At 41.4% G+C, this 18,517-nt stretch overlaps 1 protein-coding gene across 2 annotated transcripts in view; it reads right to left on the reverse strand.

Moving 5' to 3' along the window:
* ZC2HC1A (zinc finger C2HC-type containing 1A) overlaps positions 1–18,517 on the reverse strand; it is a 60,517-nt gene that overhangs the window by 29,674 nt on the left and 12,326 nt on the right. For both annotated transcript variants that reach the window (XM_074944202.1, XM_074944201.1), the window contains exons 2-3: positions 3,081–3,157; positions 1,698–1,814 (exon numbers count right to left, since the gene is read on the reverse strand). In XM_074944202.1, coding sequence (XP_074800303.1) covers positions 1,698–1,814; positions 3,081–3,157 — 194 coding nt within the window. The remainder of the gene's footprint in view (positions 1–1,697; positions 1,815–3,080; positions 3,158–18,517) is intronic.

Raw genomic sequence — 18,517 nt, forward strand, 5'->3', positions numbered from 1 at the left:
GCTGTCAGGGTTTGCAAAGAAGAGTATGGCTGACACCTTAGACAAAAAAGAGAGAGACTTGGATATTCAGTCTCAGCACAAGGATGGCAAAAGATTTTGTTTCAGAAATATAAAGAGCAAATAATTTTATCAACAACACGATTGCTATTTCCTGAAAACTTGATCTCTGATACTCTTTTTTTCTCTCTGATCCCTAGTCCAGAACCAATGCTTAGTGTGACATAGTGGGATATGTCTGCAGCAACCTACGAACTCCATTTGATACTGTAACTTCTATTACAAGGGTGGCCAAACTGTGGCGCGCGACCCACATGTGGCTCTTTTACCATTAAAGTGTGGCTTGCAAGCCCTCTCTGCTCCCCCATTCTCCACCTACCAGCTGGGGTAGGGAGGGAACTCAGGATCTCTGCCTTGCATGAGTGCGGTAGGGCAGGAGCTTCTGTCCAGAAGGGAGTAGGGTTTCACGGCTTCAGGCCTGCAGGCTGCACATGCTGGGTCTCGGGGCTTCAGCACAAGTGGGGGTGAAACCTCAAGCCCCAGCTCCAGGCAGGTATGCTCCAGCTTTCGAACTTCTGAAGATTGTTGTATGCGGCTCGGAGGGCCAGTAAGTTTGGCCACCCCTGTTCTATTATGTGTTATGTGCTAAACACATGTATAACTTTCCCCAAGGCAAGTCTATTATGATGTACCCTGCCCAGGAACGGTGCTTGTCATCTTGTTCAAGGACTGTCACGGAGAAGCCATCAAAGAGCAATCTAGGGCCAGCAACTTTGATTGTGTCTCAACTGCTGGTCCAACTCCATGAAACAATGGATTTTCTGCACAGGAGCATCAGCATGGCTAGTAGATCTGCAGCTGCTCAGCAGAGAGCATGGCAAAAGTAGAGAGACTGTATTTAAGAGGGGACATCCACTAAGAAGTCAGGAGGGATGTGGCCTAACCTCAAACAATGACAGGACTTGTAGAAGGGGGGGATCAGAGCAGGGATGCACCTCAGGACTTTTTATTTTGCAAAGATTTGTAATTTTCTAGTGCTTTTTAAGAGAAAAGTGACCTGGCTAAGCCAGTGTTCCTTGCATTCCTGTAATCTTATCCCTGAAAGGTTTATGCCCACACTTAGGTGGAACTCTGAGGCACTGGTTCCAGAGTCTGGGGCAGCTGCATTACAGAGTACCCGAATCTTAAGGAAGGGTTCAGACAAGGGGTCTGAACTTCAGAGTGTGTCTTACAGACCCAGACCTAGAACAGTGACCAGAATCTGCCCAGACCCAGTTAGCTTAGAGACATGTGGGACCCAGTTGTTGGGTCCAGTCATAGCCATCCAGAGGGAAACTGGGACAGGCTGCTGCACTTTGAATAGTATACTAATCTTGAAAACATTTGTACTGGTCCATTAGATTTCAGAATTATGTCATTCTGATTACAACCTTTTTCTTCCTATATTTCAATTCCGATACGATTTTAGAAGCCAATGTCTTATTAAATGCCACAGGTTACTACTTTATATCTAATTTAAATTTTTTGAAAGATAGTGGACCTTAAAATTATTACTAGTCTCTTGATCTAACTGCATGTTTTCCAGATACCCATTACCAGCAGGGGCATTCCTTGCACATAAGTAATGAATTAACCACATAATACATGCCCATGTATGGTATTTTGTCAAAAATGATAATATTCAGAGGTTATCTACCTACCCGTGGCTTTAGAGGTTTTACTGTGGAAATATCAGTTCCTTCTGCTCTCTGTCTGCTAGAATCAAATGTCTTCCTTCTCTTACTAGCAGTTTTTTGGCAAATGGGTGTATGCTTTTGCTGTAAGAAGAAGAAGAGGAAAGAAATCTATTGCATGCAATATTTATATTTGGATACAGAACAACATGAAATTCTTCCTTATCAGTTATTTCAATCACCAAACAAAAAATAACTAGGGCTGTCAAGTGATTAAAAAAATATATTGTGATAAATCGTGTGATTAAAAAAATTAATCGCGCTGTTAAACAATAATACAATACCATTTAAATATTTTTGATGCTTTCTACATTTTCAAATATATTTATTTCAATTACAACACAGAATACGAAGTGTAAAGTGCTCATTTATTTTGTATTACAAATATTTGCACTGTAAAAAACAAAAGAAATAGTATTTTTCAATTCACCTAATACAAGTACTGTAGTGCAATCTCTTTATCATGAAAGTTGAACTTACAAATGCAGAATGTAAAAAAAAAACAAAAAAACCTGCATTCAAAAATAAAACAATGTAAAACTTTAGAGCCTACAAGTCCACTCAGTCCTACTACAGCCAATTGCTCAGAGAAACAAGTTTGCAGGAGATAATGCTGCCCACTTCTTGTTTACAATGGCACCCAAAAGTGAAAACAGGCTTTCGGATGGCACTGTTGTAGCCAGCGTCGCAAGACATCTGCATGCTAAAAATTCATATGTCCCTTCATGCTTCAGCCACCATTCTGCTCAATAATGATTCAAAGCAGAGTGGACCAATGCATGCTCATTTTCGTCATCTGAGTCAGATACTATTAACAGAAGTTTGGTTTTCATTTTTGTTGGTTTGGGTTCTGTAGTTTCTGCAGCAGAGTGTTGCCCTTTTAAGGCTTCTGAAAGCATGCTCCACACCTCGTCCTTCTCAGATTTTGGACGGCACTTCAGATTCTTAAACCTTGGGTCCAGTGCTGTAGCTATCTTTAGAAATCTCAGATTTGATACCTTCTTTGCCTTTTGTCAAATTAGCTGTGAAAGTGTTCTTAAAATGACCATGTGCTGGGTCATCATCCAAAACTGCTATAACATTTTCAGAAGTGAGTAGTAATTATAAGTGCCTTTAAAGAGGCCTGATTTTCACACAGTGCTGGGCACTGCAACTCTGAAAATCAGGTTCCTTTAAGGTGTTTCAAGTTGGGCAGCCTAAAAAAAACAGGAACTCAGTATCATTAGTAACTTTTGAAAATTTAAACTGAGATGCTTCGCGGCACTGACCACGTCAGAGGTATCAACACAGGGTTCTCAGATTGATATACCAATTCCAAAAGCAAATAGAAACAATGATCACTTTACTCACCAGTGCTGCTGAAAAGAATGTCCTTCCACAAACCTTGCATGGTAATAGATCTCCAGCTGGCAGTATAATATCATTTTCTAACAAAAATTAAAATAAAACATGTATATTTATTATAAGCAAACTGAATTTTCCAACCTTTTGCCAACTTTAGTTATGTAAAAATCTTATCTTCCACCAAGTATTTATTTCCTGACCTCGCTGACCTTAAATACTAAGCAACATTTTCATTATACAAAAACATCTCCATCTGAAATGTGGAGAACACTAATTACAAGACAAATATTTTGAATTTATTTTTCTTTCTGGCAATCCAATAGCTAAAACTCAAGAAAGAAAGCTAAAAGCATATCAAGAGATTTTAAGTCAGAACACTAATTCGCTTCACTGCTCTTTAATAAAGAGGAGATTTGGTATCTGGATTTAGAGTGTCACTTTATCCATTGTATCAGTAGGGGAAACTATGAAAGCCAATGGGAAATTTGCCAAAAACTTCAATGGGAGCACAAGCAGAATCCAACAGTCATGTTTCAAGTAATTTAGAAAGTTCTGAATAAGAGAATAAAATAGTGTAAAGTCAATACCACTATTTTAAAAGCGATTTCTGGTAAGAACATTACATACAGATGGCAGCTGAAAAAGGCAAAATTTATTCATACTATTCTACCAGTTTGGGGCACATGATGTTTTAGGGACAGTTACTCATTATATCAAGACTATTTTGTAGATAAAATATATCCATCTGATGACCAACACAGTGGACATAAGTGTTAATGGGGTAGGATCTGAGGCTAAAATACAAAAAGAACAAGTTAAAAATTACTTAGACAAGTTAGATATCTTCAGGTTGGCAGGGCCTGATGAAATACACCCTAGAATACTTAAAGAACTGGCTGAAGACATCTCTGAGCCATTCATGATTATGAACCTACTATACTGTGGGTGCACAACTGGTTGGAAAACCATACTCTGGAAGTAGTTATTAATGGTTCGAAATCAAGCTAGAAGGGCATATCGAGTGCAGTCGCGGAGGGATCTGTCCTGGGTCCGGTTCTATTCAATATCTTCATAAATGATTTGGATAATGACATGAAGAGTACCCTTATAAAGTCTGCGGATGATACCAAGCTGGGAGGGGTTGCAAGCGCATTGGAGAACAAAATTAGAATTCAAAATGATATGGACAAACTGGAGAAATGATCTTAAATAAATAGGGTGAAATTCAATATGGACAAATGCAAAGTACTACATTTAGGAAGGAATACTCAATTACACAAATACAAAATGGGAAATGACTGCCTAAGGAGGATTACTGCAGAAAAAGATCTGGGGGTTATAGTGAATCACAAACTAAATATGAGTCAACAATATAATACTGTTGCAAAAAAAAAAAGCAAATGTCATTCTGGGATGTGTTATCAGGAGTGTTGTAAGGAAGACACAAAGTAATTCTTCTATTCTACTCAGCACTGACAAGGCCTTAGTGGATACTGGGCACCATTTTGGGAAAGATGTGGACAAACTGGGGACAGTCCAGAGGAAAGCAACAAAAATGATTAAAGGTCTAGCAAGCATGACCTAGGAGGAAAGACTGAAAAAACTGGGTTTGTTTAGTCTGGAGACGAGAAAACTAAAAGGGGACATGGAGAAGGGGGAGCAAGATAACAGCCTTCAAATATTTAAAAGGTTGTCATAAAGAATAGGGTGATAAATTGTTCTCCTTAATAACTGAGGATAGGAAAAGAAGTAATGGGCTTAAATTGCAGCAAGGGAGATTTAGGTTATACATAGGGAAAAACTTCCTAATTGTAAGTGTTGTTAAGCACTGGAACAAATTACTTAGGAAGGTTGTGGAATTTACATCATCGGAGGTTTTTAAGAACAGGTTAGACAAACACCTGTCAAGGAAGGTCTAGATAACACTTAGCTCTGCCTCAGTGCAAGGGGCTGGACTAGATGACCTACTTAGGCCCCTTTCAGTGCTACATGTCTACGATTCTATATTTCACATTTTTAGCTCACTAATTTTTGCCACTTTTTGGAAAGAAACAATATTTTTGAGCACCTTGCATGAGCAGGTCCTTTATCACAGCATAACGTGACCCACATTTCCTATTGTAAAACTAATGTTGACAGCAATCTTGAGATATATTTAATGACATAAGTCATAATCAAACTTCTTTTTCCATCATTTAAAAAATATATAATTGCATTTCAGCCAAATCACTCAAATGCCACACGGTAGCATGGTATTCCCACCAGATAACACTTAAACGGCAACAACGGTAACTAAGATGCTTGATTTTGATTAAAAAATACTGTTGCAAATCAGATGAACATTGTCTTCACATCTATCAGTCAAACTATTTTAGTCAATTTTCTAAGGGCCTGATCCTGCAAACTTAAGGGTCTGATCCTTAAACATGCATAACTTACTTATATGCAGTCTAGACGGTTTGATTAGCCTTTGTCATTTTTCACATTGAGCTAGGCAGCTAAGCCATTTTATATAGATTATTCTCCATTCCCCAGAATCTCACAGTCAATAATATGGAAAATACAACCCTCATTTCCCTTTGATCTTTTTTTAATTTAGTGAATTAATTTAATTGACAGCACAAAACACTGAAGTCTTCTCTTTAGCCACAGTTCAGATTTCCTCATATCATAGAATCTCAGGGTTGGAAGGGACCTCAGGAGATCATCTAATCCAACCCCCTGCTCAAAGCAGGACCAATCCCCAATTTTTGCCCCAGATCCCTAAATGGCCCCCTCAAGGATTGAACTCACAACCCTGGGTTTCGCAGGCCAATGCTCAAACCACTGAACTATCCCACCCCTGCCAAGGTGCTTAAACCCTGACCAAGGGAATTGTGAGAAAAGTAGTTGGCTCCACATTCCAATGTACTCCTTAATCTCTTTCTGAAATTGCCAACAAGAGTGCCAAATGTGAGGGTGGTTTTCCCCCGGGGAAAAGGAATGAAACCGGCATTTTTTCCTACATAAGTCAGCAGGAGCAAGTAAGAATCAGTAAATCTGAAGTCATACTGTGTTTTCCCTTGAAAAACCCCTGAGCCACTCATCCTCTCCCACACCCCATATTTCCCAATAGCAGAACAAATACTTTTCAGAAACCAACTATTCACCATAAATTGGTGCTCAAATTCACCATCAAAAATAACAGACTAGGTTGGACACACTCAGTGAATCTAGAAGTATTGTTACAAGCCCATGGCAAAATGATAACATAGTTCTACATAATGAACACCAATTATCATTCATTGGAGCTGCAGAATCAGTAGTAGCGAATTTCCTTCCAGCATTCTTAAAATTTCACTGCTGCTGTTGGTAGACACCCAACTAATAAAATACTTCCCAAGAGCAAGTTCTTCTGCCAAAAATCACCCAGAAAACAAAAATGCAGTTTTTTTAAACTAGCAGGGAAAGTTCCAGATATTCTAACTCAGTGGGCCCCAAAATGTTCAGGGTCGTGTCCCCATTCCCCCCCGGGGGGGGTGGTATGGGTAAGGGAGCTGAGGCTGGGTCCGCAGCTGCAGGCGGCTCTGGGGTTAGGAGGGGGACTGAGAATGGAGCCGTGTTCAGGGGCTGGGGCCAGGAGTGGAGCTGAGGCGGGCTGCAGTCAGGGGTCGAGGCTGGGAGCAAGACCAGGAGCCGGGGCTGTGGCTGGGGGTGGGTCCAGAGCAGAGCTGGGGGCAAAGTGCTCCGGGGAGGGATAGCTCAGTGGTTTGAGCATTGGCCTGCTAAACCCAGGGTTGTGAGTTCAATCCTTGAGGGGGCTGTTTAGGGATCTGGGGCAAAAAGTGGGGATTGGTCCTGCTTTGAGCAAGGGGTTGGACTAGATGACCTCCTGAGGTCCCTTCCAACCCTGATATTCTATGAAAGTGGGGCTGGGTGATGCTCCTTCCCCGGCCCCCCTGGGGGCTGGCCCAGGCCCCACCACATCCCCCCAAACATTCCTCCACGCTCCCTTAGGGGGGCACACCGCACAGTTTGGGGATCACTGTTCTAACTGAAGTAAATAGATCAGCCTCTTTACAACTAACTGTGTTGCATATGTCCTCCCACTCATCTCAGTGTCTTACAGCCCACTTCTCTGTGCCTGTCTTTTTTTAAAAAGACTTATCTCAAACGAGCTACTACCTCTACTCTCCACCCAGAGAAAGGTTAGACACACCATCAACTTGTAATCTAGTCACTTAAAAACACACACACACACGTCTGGAGTCTCCTTCCAATTTTTGTGGTACTATAATCACGTTCCTATTTTTAAAAATTTTTTCATCTCTCTGTTGCTATGTGAAAGACACACACAAACAATAGGGAAAACTGGCTGACAGTAGCTGCTATCAAATCCACACAATAAACAAACTTGATAAAAGATATTTTTAATCCCTTTCACCAATAGTGATGTAAGGTATTAAATTTAACACAGCAGTACATAAAACAATTTGACATAGAAGTATTATAGGCACGGTTGGTAGCATCACCTATTATTAAGGATGCCCAACATTTTCCAGTATAAGACTTTGTTTCAGCTGTAACTCTGACAAACTAAAGTTTAGGGCTGAAGTTTTCCATGCCAGGTGTTTGCCTCAGGGCTGATTTTTTAACGTTTCAGCCAAAACAGTTCTGCTGTTTCTGAGAACAAGGTTAGAGGAAACTACAATGCTTTGCAATTGAAAAAAAATCTGGTGTCCTTGACTTTCAGAAGTTCGAGTGCCCCCATGATTTGAAGCAGAGACTTGCAATTTGGCATTGGGCAGCCTTTGTATCAGGAATGTCTTTTGTCGACACTAAAAATCCACCCAAAGTTTGCAAGTAATAAGCCTTTGAAAAAAGTTCATATGCACATATTCAGTAGAGACTTGCGTTTTAGTCTTGAAAAGTCTCTACACTTTTTCCATCATTGAGCATGCTCCATTTCCTCATAGTTCCTGTGTACTGACAGAATTGCACACATGCCACCTCAGGAGGACGATGGAACATGCTCCACCCGACTTTGTCCTGGTAGACCAGGCAATTCCTTCCCCAGTCTGGCTCTTGTCCCCTCTGCATGCAAATCAGACGGCTTCTTCCTCAATGTATCCTGGGTGCTAGTCCCTTCAGCTATGTCTACACACCAATGTAAGCCTAGGGTTAGTGGGACTCAAGTCAGCTGACCGGTGTCAAAGAAATCTGGACCTGAGCATCTGCACTGCATTTGAAGCCTAGGATAAGAATTTTCTGACCTATGCTCAAACCTAGGGCTCTGGCATTCATACTGCAGTGCGCAGACCCAAGTCAAAGTAACTGCATCCCAGAGTGCCTAGCACCACCCCCATGCTGACACTCTAGCCCTAGGAACATGGTGCACTGTGGGAAAACTCTACTGCCCACCCTGTTTCCTACCGACGACGGTGCTATTGATGGGACTCAGGTGCCCATAAGGAGCACCTGAGTTCCTGGCTCAACCCTGCCCGGGGAGGGATGACCCCCAATATCTCAGCAGCCAGGAGCTGCCTCCCACCTGGCGACTTTGCTCCTTGTTCTAGGCATGTGCCATGCAGCAGCGAGCAGAAGCAGGAGCTGCTGCCGCAGAAGGAGCAGGAAGGGGGAGCGGGCTCGACCAGACACTAATGGCACTTCCAGCCAGCTGCACTAGCTGCCTGCAGCTCTGCTACTTTGCTGCCAGGAACTGTGGACACACCTGGAGAACTCCTGGGACCTGAGTCAAGCCATGGCTAAGGGGAAACAGGAAACCCTGGGTCCCAGTTTAACATGGATCTCAGACCCTGCAGGGTCCTGGGACATTGGGTTTGAGCCCTAGGTTAGTACAATTGTATTGTGGACACAAGGGGGTTTTGGCTTGAGCCTGGGCTCACACCTAGTCTTAAACTGTGATGTAGACATACCCTTTGAGAGCACAAGAGATACAGGCTCCCTCCCCTCAGTTCCAATGCCTGGTTCGACCCAGGCATGGAACAACAATTAAAGGGAAAAGAACACATTGGGACAAATTGCTAGTAAGTGTCAGGAACTCGGCTGCTTAGTTGCCTAGAAACCCAATGAGCTCATTAGGACCAATTAGTTACTGTGCTCCATGATTGGTCAGAAGAACCAACAGATCACCATTTAAGCACTGTAACAACAGCAGCACAGTGGCTGCTCAATGCATTCCACAGCTGCAGCTGTGCCAGGCCTGCTTCCTGTCTAGCTTGTTGACCTGAATTTTGTGGGTTAGTTGTTATGGCTCACCACTTATGGCATCTGACCGGAAGATTTATAGGTTCTTGTCCAATTCAGACTACAGGGTCTGAGAACTCAGAGAGTCTATATCGGGAGAGGACTCTCGGGGTGCTTGGCAAAAATACTTACACTGGGGACAATACCAAATTGATAAAACTTTATTGAGATTAACAAAACAATAATAAATGCTATGAAACTTATGACTGCAAAACAGTAAAAAGAATTCCAAAACTCCTGGTGGTAATATTCCTATTATAAGTACCTTAACCTAACATACTCACACCCTTCCTTGAGGACCCGGTAATAGGAGGTGAAGGACCAGCCTTACTCCTGGCATGCCTGCTTACACAATGGTTCTGGCTTCCCCAATAGTTAGCAATGTTGAGTAGTTATACTATACTACACAAGCTGAGCTGATAGCATGATAGAAGATAGAATGATAGGTAGATAAAAAAAGATAGAAAAGAAAGAGCTTCCTAAGATATCCTTACATATTATAGGATCCTGATGCTATGTAATTCAGGCCCAACCTACCAAATCTTATTTCCGAAATGTATGAGTACCCTTATCCTATAGGTTAGTGGATTATGACACTTACTTTCTACATTTTAATAAGGATTGTTTTACTCCAAAAACTGCCAACCTAGGATTTCTTGGCAACTTCCAGGTTTGTGGTATACCCTACAGTTACCAACCGGTTGCAGACGCCGGATAAATCTGTTCAGTGTTGTGTGTAGTTCCTCCTTTTGGTTCCCCAAAGTTCAGGGATCATTTCTATCTGTGCCAAAGGTTGTCCGCTTTTATGCTGACTTATTCTTAACTGATTATACTTTTAGCTATTTAGCGGATCTTACTGGATACATGCCAGTAGGCTTCTTGCATTTCAGCAAAACTTATTCTCTGTATAATTATTAAGAAACATATCATATGCCTCAACAAATCCTAATTTCATAGGAATTAATACTGATAAAATATTAGAATCATATATGAAATGGATTAATTCAGAAAGAGAAACATATTATTTGATACGGCTGCCTGGCTTAGTAGGATATAATAGCTAGTAAAGTACCTCTATGGGCCACAAGCCCTTGCTCCACTGCTTGCCTCCTCCACTACAGCTCTAGTCCATGCCTACCTCTGAACTCCTAATTCTTAACACCTGGTTCCAACCACGGACTTGTCTCTTGACCACACCTCCAGTTCTACCCTCTGATTCTACTCCAACCACTAGGACAGACTCTTGCTCTCACCACTAGATCTCACGACCTACACCTCAGTGTGTGACAGTGCGACTGGAATGGATGGAAGAGAAAAACTGTGACAGGGTGCCTGTTGGAGGGGGGAAAGGAAGATGGGGCTGGGGGCTAGGTCAGAGGGGAGAGACAGATCAGACAAGGAGCCAAGGGGTGAGGAACTGGGACTCAGTGGGCAAGGAGACTGGGGACAAGCAGTCAAGGCGAGAGGGCACTGGAACTGGTTGGGCAAAGAGACTAGGAATTGCAGGGACCATACGCAGAAAGAAAGCCTGGAGCAGGAGGCTAGGACTGGCTGGACAAGGAGTCTGGCACTGAGATAAGAAGCCTGAGGAGTGGAGACTGGGAAAGGGACCAGGAGCAAGGCAGGGACAAGTTGGAAGAGACAGAGCAGAAGGTATCAACCTTGGCGAGGGAACAGGCAAAGGATGTGCTCACTAGAATATACTACCCTCCAGAGCCTGGAATGGAACCCAAGATCTCACCATTCCTCTGATGTCAGCAAATGTGTGTACTACTCTCTGACAAAAAGTCTCATTATTCTCTGGTGTTAGTTCACAGAGGATGACCACCTACTATTTATTGTTATCTTTTATTCCATTAGCTCAAGTGGCAGAAATCTGTGCAATATATTTAAAGGCTCCACCCTACTGAGAAACCGAGTGTCAATACGAAGCCACCTGATGGGATTTGTTTTTTCAGTTTGCCTTTTTACAAACCTAAGAAATTATACAAAAAATAATTGTGTTAAAAGAACATAATTAAGATTGCAAAGTCAAGCATTCAGAGGTTAGGAAATGCTAGAATTAAGGTTGCCTGGGCAGTCTTAATTTGCATCCCCTTGTTATGCATTATGATGCACACTTTAAATATACCTACTAGTTTTTCCATATGACCCCTGCCTTACTGGGTGCAAGGGATGGCCCTGCACTAGGGATGAGTCATGGTTCTGTCATAAAGGAGACTGTTATGTGAAGGACCCCTGCTTCATCTCTTGGAGAAATCAAAAGGTGTGTAATGAATGAGGCAGGGGATCTGTAATGAATGAGGCAGGGGATCCCTATTAGTAGGCAGGGACTGTCTACTAGTCTGGTTTGTACCATGCCTATTACTCTGGGGCCCCATCCTCAGTTGACCCTTAGACACTACTATACGAATCATTACTAATAAGAAGTTGTGTCAGAGTTATAAAACTAAGTCATAAAAATGGGCTTTCTGCCCACCTTCATAGACGAAAACCTCAATTAAACCCCTACAAAATTCTTATTGAAAATAATTTCTTCTAAAAGCACTCTAAGGCCTTCAAACTTTAAGAAAAACACTGACGGTTGAAAAATGTTTTACAGAAGATGTCATTTACTTCCGCTAACTCATTTTCTCTCAATGGTCCAAAACTTGTAACTCCTTAGATGCTTAAAGATAGCATAAATCTCTTTTGAGATATACATTTGCAAGCGTTTTATCATTTAAATGTAAGCAGCTAACCCAAGAACTTCCCAGTCTCACTGCTATGTAAATGGTAAGGTTTTTACTGTACCAATATGGAGCCCAATGATTTTGCTATAACTGGTAACTAATGTAAGAAGCCATTTGAGTACAGAATATTTATATTAATTGAGGAATCAATCAGTTACCTGACAATGCTTAAACTCTCACCGCTCGGCTCCTACACCTACCATTAGGCCCCTCTGGGCTCCAATGGGAGTTCCAGGGGCAGTGCCTGCGGATAGGGCAGCGTGCAGAGCCGCCTGGCCGCACCTCTGCACTGGAACCGGAGAAGGGACATGCCACTGCTTCTGGGAGCCACTTGAGGTAAGTGCCGCTCGAAGCCTGCACCCCTGAGCCTCTCCCCATGCCCCAACCCCCTGCCCCAGCCCTGATCCCCCTCTTGCTCTCCAAACCTGTCGATCCCAGTTCGGAGCACCTTCCTGCACCCCAAATCTCTCATCCCCAGCCCCACCCCAGAGCTCACACCCCCAACCAGAGCCCTCACCCCCTCTTGCACCCCAACCCCAATCTTGTGAGCATTCATGGCCCACCATACAATTTCTAGTCCCTGATGTGGCCCTCAGGCCAAAAAGTTTGCCCACCCCTGTTCTAGGGGAAGCGAGTGCAGAAAACAGAGGACATGTGTGATGTGCTTGCTGGGGAGATGCACTACAGCATTATGTACTAATGGAATATTGAATGCTGCGGAGAGGACCAGGAGGATATGAATGGATGTCTGCCCTCCATCCAATGACAGATCATCTGTCATTGCCACTAAAGCGATGCCATGCCCTGACTGGATTCCAGAATGTGCCAGATCTATAGTATTAGCTTCAATAAAATGAACTTGTAATTGGCCTCTGGGTAGCTTTTCTCTATGTGCTTGTTCAGTGAGAGGAAGTTTGACACTCTGAGAGAACCCTGATGCCTATAAGAAGCAGGGAGGTCCCCTGAGAGAAGCTGTCAGAGTCCCCGGGGAGGGGAGACAAGGCAGTGGGGAAATCTGCTAGGAAGAAGTCTCTAGGGAAAGTTCCTGGGAGACAGTACACAGCTTAGTCTTAAGACGTATATAGAAAAACTCCGCAAGGAGACAGTCCCTGCTCCAAGGAGCTTACAAGCTAAATAAACAGACACCACAGCCATCTTTGTTCATAAAAGAACATTCTTACATTCTGTTAAAGTAAGGACTCTTTCTAAAACAAATATCTTAAGCTTTTTCTGTCTCTTCCAGTAGGCAAAAATCATCTTGATAACTGGTGTCTTATACAAAAGTTGTGTCTTGTTTTTGATAAGGCCCCTTTTTGCCTTTTGGCCAAAACGGACCTCAGATTTACAACCTGCTATTTACAATATATTTACAACTTGAAGCTAAAGAAATCTATTAAATATTTTATACAAATCACAATAACCAATGCTTATAAACACTTTTCAAAATATAGCATAAAAGAAAATAGTACAGAAAGTTAAAGCATGATAGAAGTTATAAAAGCTGCATTGTAGAATCTGTGTAAATGCAACTGGGTGTAATAAACATGGTTTTATGGTCAAGGAAATTAAGAATTACGTTTGAAAATGTCCATTTTTTGGGTGCCCAATTTGAGATGCCTAGGATCTGATTTTTCAGAGTACTTAGCATTCTGTAGCACTTTTTATGTTCAAAGCATAGCTCCCATTGACCTCCGTTGCTGCTGTGAGTGTTAAGCATTTCTGCAGATAAGGCTTCAGGTCTCAAATCAGGTGCTCGAAAATGAGGAACACAGTTAGTGAACACCTGTGATAAGTTTGGTTTTATGACTTACCTAGCACCACACATGGTTTGAGAAACTTCCTCCCCACCCCCCCACCATCCAGCACATTTAAAGTAGTTTTATTTAACTGATTTAAAAGGTTATGTTTTTGTACATTTTTTAATTGAATTCCAAATTTCATCCAAATAGACGTTGACACAAATCACAAGTAAAAAATTAATCTAAGAAAGAAATGCATCATTCACCATTTTCTAACATAATACAAACATGTAAAAATTAAGAATCTGAATAAATGTATGTTAAGCGATGTAACTGCTTAAATAAACATGTATTGATATAGTGTAACCTCCTGGATAGCAAGAAGTAGTACCAAGTTTAGTGTAAAGGCTGTATTTAGTTGCAAATCAACGTGTTTCAATGGTTACTCACCAATTAAACTCAACCTTTCTTTAGGAAAATAACTAAAAAGAGCAAATGCAAAACAAAATTTAAAATGATTATTTAAATAGTGATTAAAATTGGTGATTTAAATCAATTCCCCTTACTTCAGATCCCTAGCACAGACTCCTACCACTTAATATAAAGGAGTGTCTCATCTACATGACCACTCGCTGGCAGCCTGCTTCTATTGAAGTCAAGGCAAATCTCCTACTGACTTCAATGATGCAGCATGAGGCACTATCAGGGCACTTGACATGCTTTACCAATGGGTCTGTTTTCTAGACAGCATAGAGCACAACATACAAGTAAGGTCTGAAATCAGCCTCGGTGCTATATTACAGTCCACATTAATTGTTCTATCTTCCAAAAAAAATTACTATCTGGTGATGCTGTATCTTCTCTACTTCGGAGAGAATTCTGTGCCAAAAAATTTAAATTTTGCACACAATATTTTAAAATTCTGCAAATTTTTATTTGTCAGAATAACAATATAGTCACACCAGTTTCAATTATTTTGGTAATTTATTTCAAAATACCTGTCAACAAGTATGTCTGCAACCATACAGACAATGAAAAAGATTCAGGAAATGTTTTTTATGACAAACAAATTCCTTAATGGGCATACTAATACAGAACTTTGAGCAATAATTCATTTAAACTACAATACAGAAACGAATTTCCCGCACCTCTCAGAAGCACTGAAAAGGCTTGGGGGAGTCAGAGGTAATGGAGGAGCTGAGGGAGAGGGAAGTAATTGCTGAGAAGAAGCCCGGGAGTGAACCTGAAGGGTTGTTGGGTATGGGTGGGAGAAGCATGGAACAGGGGTTTTTGGAGGGGTGTGAGGCAGGGATTGTTAGGAAGCTACTAAACCCTAACCTCTCGCAGTCAGTCAGGCACATCTGTCCCTGTCCCCATGTGGCCCTGCACTCCCAACCCCGTCCCCATGTGGCTCTGCACCCCCACTCCAGTCTGTCCCCACCCCTCAGTAGCCCTGTGTGCCTTGCTCTGTTTGTCCACCCACATGTGCCTCTTCACCTGGTACTGTGGGCAGGGCGTAGTCTCTGATCTCTCCCTATTGGCTGTTATAGCTGGTGAGCAGCTACCCTCTGTGCTTGCACCACGGCAGCCCCTGGTGGGCAAGAGGCATAACTTCAATACTTCTCCGGCAGACTATTTTCTGCGGAGAAAAAAAATCTGCAGGGGACATGAATTCTGCATGTGCTCAGTGGCAAAGAATTCCCCCAGGAGTACTTTTCATAGGTGTGTTTGGAATTAAAAATGAGAAGAATCAATGAAACACTGACGATCACAAACTAAATTAAGTTGGAAGGTATTTTCTAGTGGAACTTCTAGTTCAATTATCTGCATCTTAGCAGGACTGCTATATGCTGATATAGTTCACTGCTGATATGCTGCCATCTTGTCTAAGACTATTTTGATCCAATTTCAGAAATTCAAAATACCTTTGAGCTCTCCCTGTTCTTAGTCATGCTCTCTGCAAGTTTTCTGCGTTTCATTGTCTCAGTTGTTACCTTTAAAATTATATATTTGTGTCTCAGATTTTTTTGAGGGTGACTTGTTAATGTCTATTTATATTTTTCTGTATAACTGTTAAAATATCTTGCAGTATATGTTTCTTTATCTCCAAATGGATTTTAGTATATTATTCCATTAATATTGTACTTTTACTTGTGAAAATATCTCCTCTGGATTGTCTCTATTCCCAGCACAGCCTGAGGCAAAATGGTTACACAGAAATTCAGAGAGATATCAAGTTTCTACCTGGAAAGGAGGACAAATACAGAACCGTTATCTGAGCTTTTGCCATAAGTTAAGATTTATAATTTATTTTCTGTCATGGGCCAGGATCCCGTTGTGCTAGGCACTATACCACCACAGAATAAAAAGATGGAAGACTCATGTTCTTCCTTACTGACAAAATCAAACAGGGAAACACTGTGTTCATTATTGCTGAATATTACCAATCCCTTGCATGAGGATGAGAGGGCAGCAGAATCTCTCAAATGAACGATCCTGCTGGAGAAACCAGCTCCTTATACAAACTGTCTCTCTCTTTTCTATTTTTTTAAAAGGATCAGTGAGGGTATAGCAAGGCAATTCTGGCAATACTAGAGTATTCAGATTTCCTTTCGGATTAGTTTGAGGTCTGGGAATGGTATGGAGACTATAACAGTCTCCTTGGTTAATCTCCAGGGGTTGAATAAAGATCCAGCATCTTAAATCTTTTTTTAAAAAAATCTGCAATCAGCTTCCTTTGATACCACGGACCACAAACTGTTAACACATCTGCAATGTGTGACAGAAAATGGAGTCAGAGTTAAATGACTTGATATACTTGTCTGCAAGAGAACAGAGTAGAAATTATCTATCTGAAGTAATCTCATGTAGAGAATTACAGTGTTCCATCCTGACCCATCTTGTTCAAGATGTATGCAAGGACACTGGAGAGAAATAGCAAAATGATCTGGGTTGAAGTGGCACCACTATGCTTACGCCACACAGCTCTAAATCTCCATTTCACTGAACCCAGACTGTACAGTCACCTGGTTTTCCCAGTACCTGGCAGAGATTGAGTCCTGAAAAAGAACAAGCTGGCTGAGCTCTATCTAGATAAGACGTTGGCTGTCTGGGTAAAAGAAATCAGAGATAGTTTTAGAGCAGCTATATCACCATTGGTTATAAAAGTTCATGCTCCAGGAGATCTTCTGTCAGTTGTGTTTGGAGAATGCGCCCCACATTTTCAGCTGCCTCCAGTTACTGCAGCAATAACCAGAAATGCTTGCTTCTCGAATGTGTTTCACCTCCAGTGGCTGGATCTGACATTTGTGGGGAGTGTCTTTGGTGTCACTAAATTTTTATTAGGGCTGTCGATTAATCGCAGTTAACTCATACGATTAACTAAAAAAAATTAATCGGAATTAATCACAGTTTTAATCGCACTGTTAAACAATAGAATACCAATTGAAATTGATTAAATATTTTGGATGTTTTTCTAAATTTTAATATATATTGTATTCTGTGTTGTAATTGAAATCAAAGTGTATATTATTTTTATTACAATATTTGCACTGTAAAAATGATAAACAAAAAGTGTTTTTCGATTCACTTCATACAAGTATAGTAGTGCAATCTATTTGTTGTGTAAGTGCAACTTACAAATGTAGATTTTTTTTGTTACTTAACTGCACTCAAAAACAAAACAAAGTAAAACTTCAGAGCCTACAAGTCCACTCAGTCCTACTTCTTGTGCAGCCAATCGCTAAGACAAATAAGCTTGTTTACATTTACGGGGAATAATGCTGCCCTCTTCTTATTTACAAGGTCACCAGAAAGTAAAAACAGAGATTTGCATGGCACTTTTGCAGCGGGCACTGCAAAGTATTTACATGCCAGATATGCTAAATATTCGTATGCCCCTTCATGCTTTGGCCACCATTCCAGAGGACATGCTTTCATGCTGATGACACGCTTTAAAAAAAATAATGCGGTAATTAAATTTCTGACTGAACTCCTTGGGGGAGGATAATATGTCCCCTGCTCTGTTTTACCCGCATTCTGCCATATATTTCATGTTATAGCAGCCTCAGATGATGACCCAGCACATGTTCATTTTAAGAACACTTTCGCTGCAGATTTGACAAAAGGCAGAAAAGGTACCAAATGTGAGATTTCTAAAGCACTGGACCCAAAGTTTAAGAATCTGAAGTGCCTTCCAAAATCTGAAAGGGACGAGGTTGAGCATGTTTTCAGAAGTCTTAATAGAACAACACTCTGCTGCAGAAACTACAGAACCCAAACCAACAAAAAAGAAAATCAACTTTCTGCTGGTGCCATGTGATTCAGATGATAAAAATGAGACTCCATCAGTCCGCTCTGCTCTGGATCGTTATTGAGCAGAACCCGTCATCAGCATGGACGCATGTCCTCTGAACTGGTGATTAAAACATGAAGGAACGTATGAATCTTTAGCACATCTGGCACAAATATCTTGTGACGTCAGCTACAACAATGCCATGCAAATGCCTGTTCTTTTGGGTGCCATTGTAAACAAGAAGTGGGTAGTATTATCTCCTGCAAACTTGTTTTACTGAGCGATTGGCTGAAGTAGGACTGAGTGACTTGTAGGCTCTAAAGTTTTACATTGTTTTATTTTTGAATGCAGGGTTGTTGTTTTTTTTAACATAATTCTACATTTGTAAGTTCAACTTTCATGATAAAGAGATTGCACTACAGTACTTGTATT

The sequence above is a fragment of the Natator depressus genome, chromosome 2 (assembly GCF_965152275.1).
Source record: "Natator depressus isolate rNatDep1 chromosome 2, rNatDep2.hap1, whole genome shotgun sequence".
NCBI lineage: Eukaryota > Metazoa > Chordata > Testudines > Cheloniidae > Natator > Natator depressus.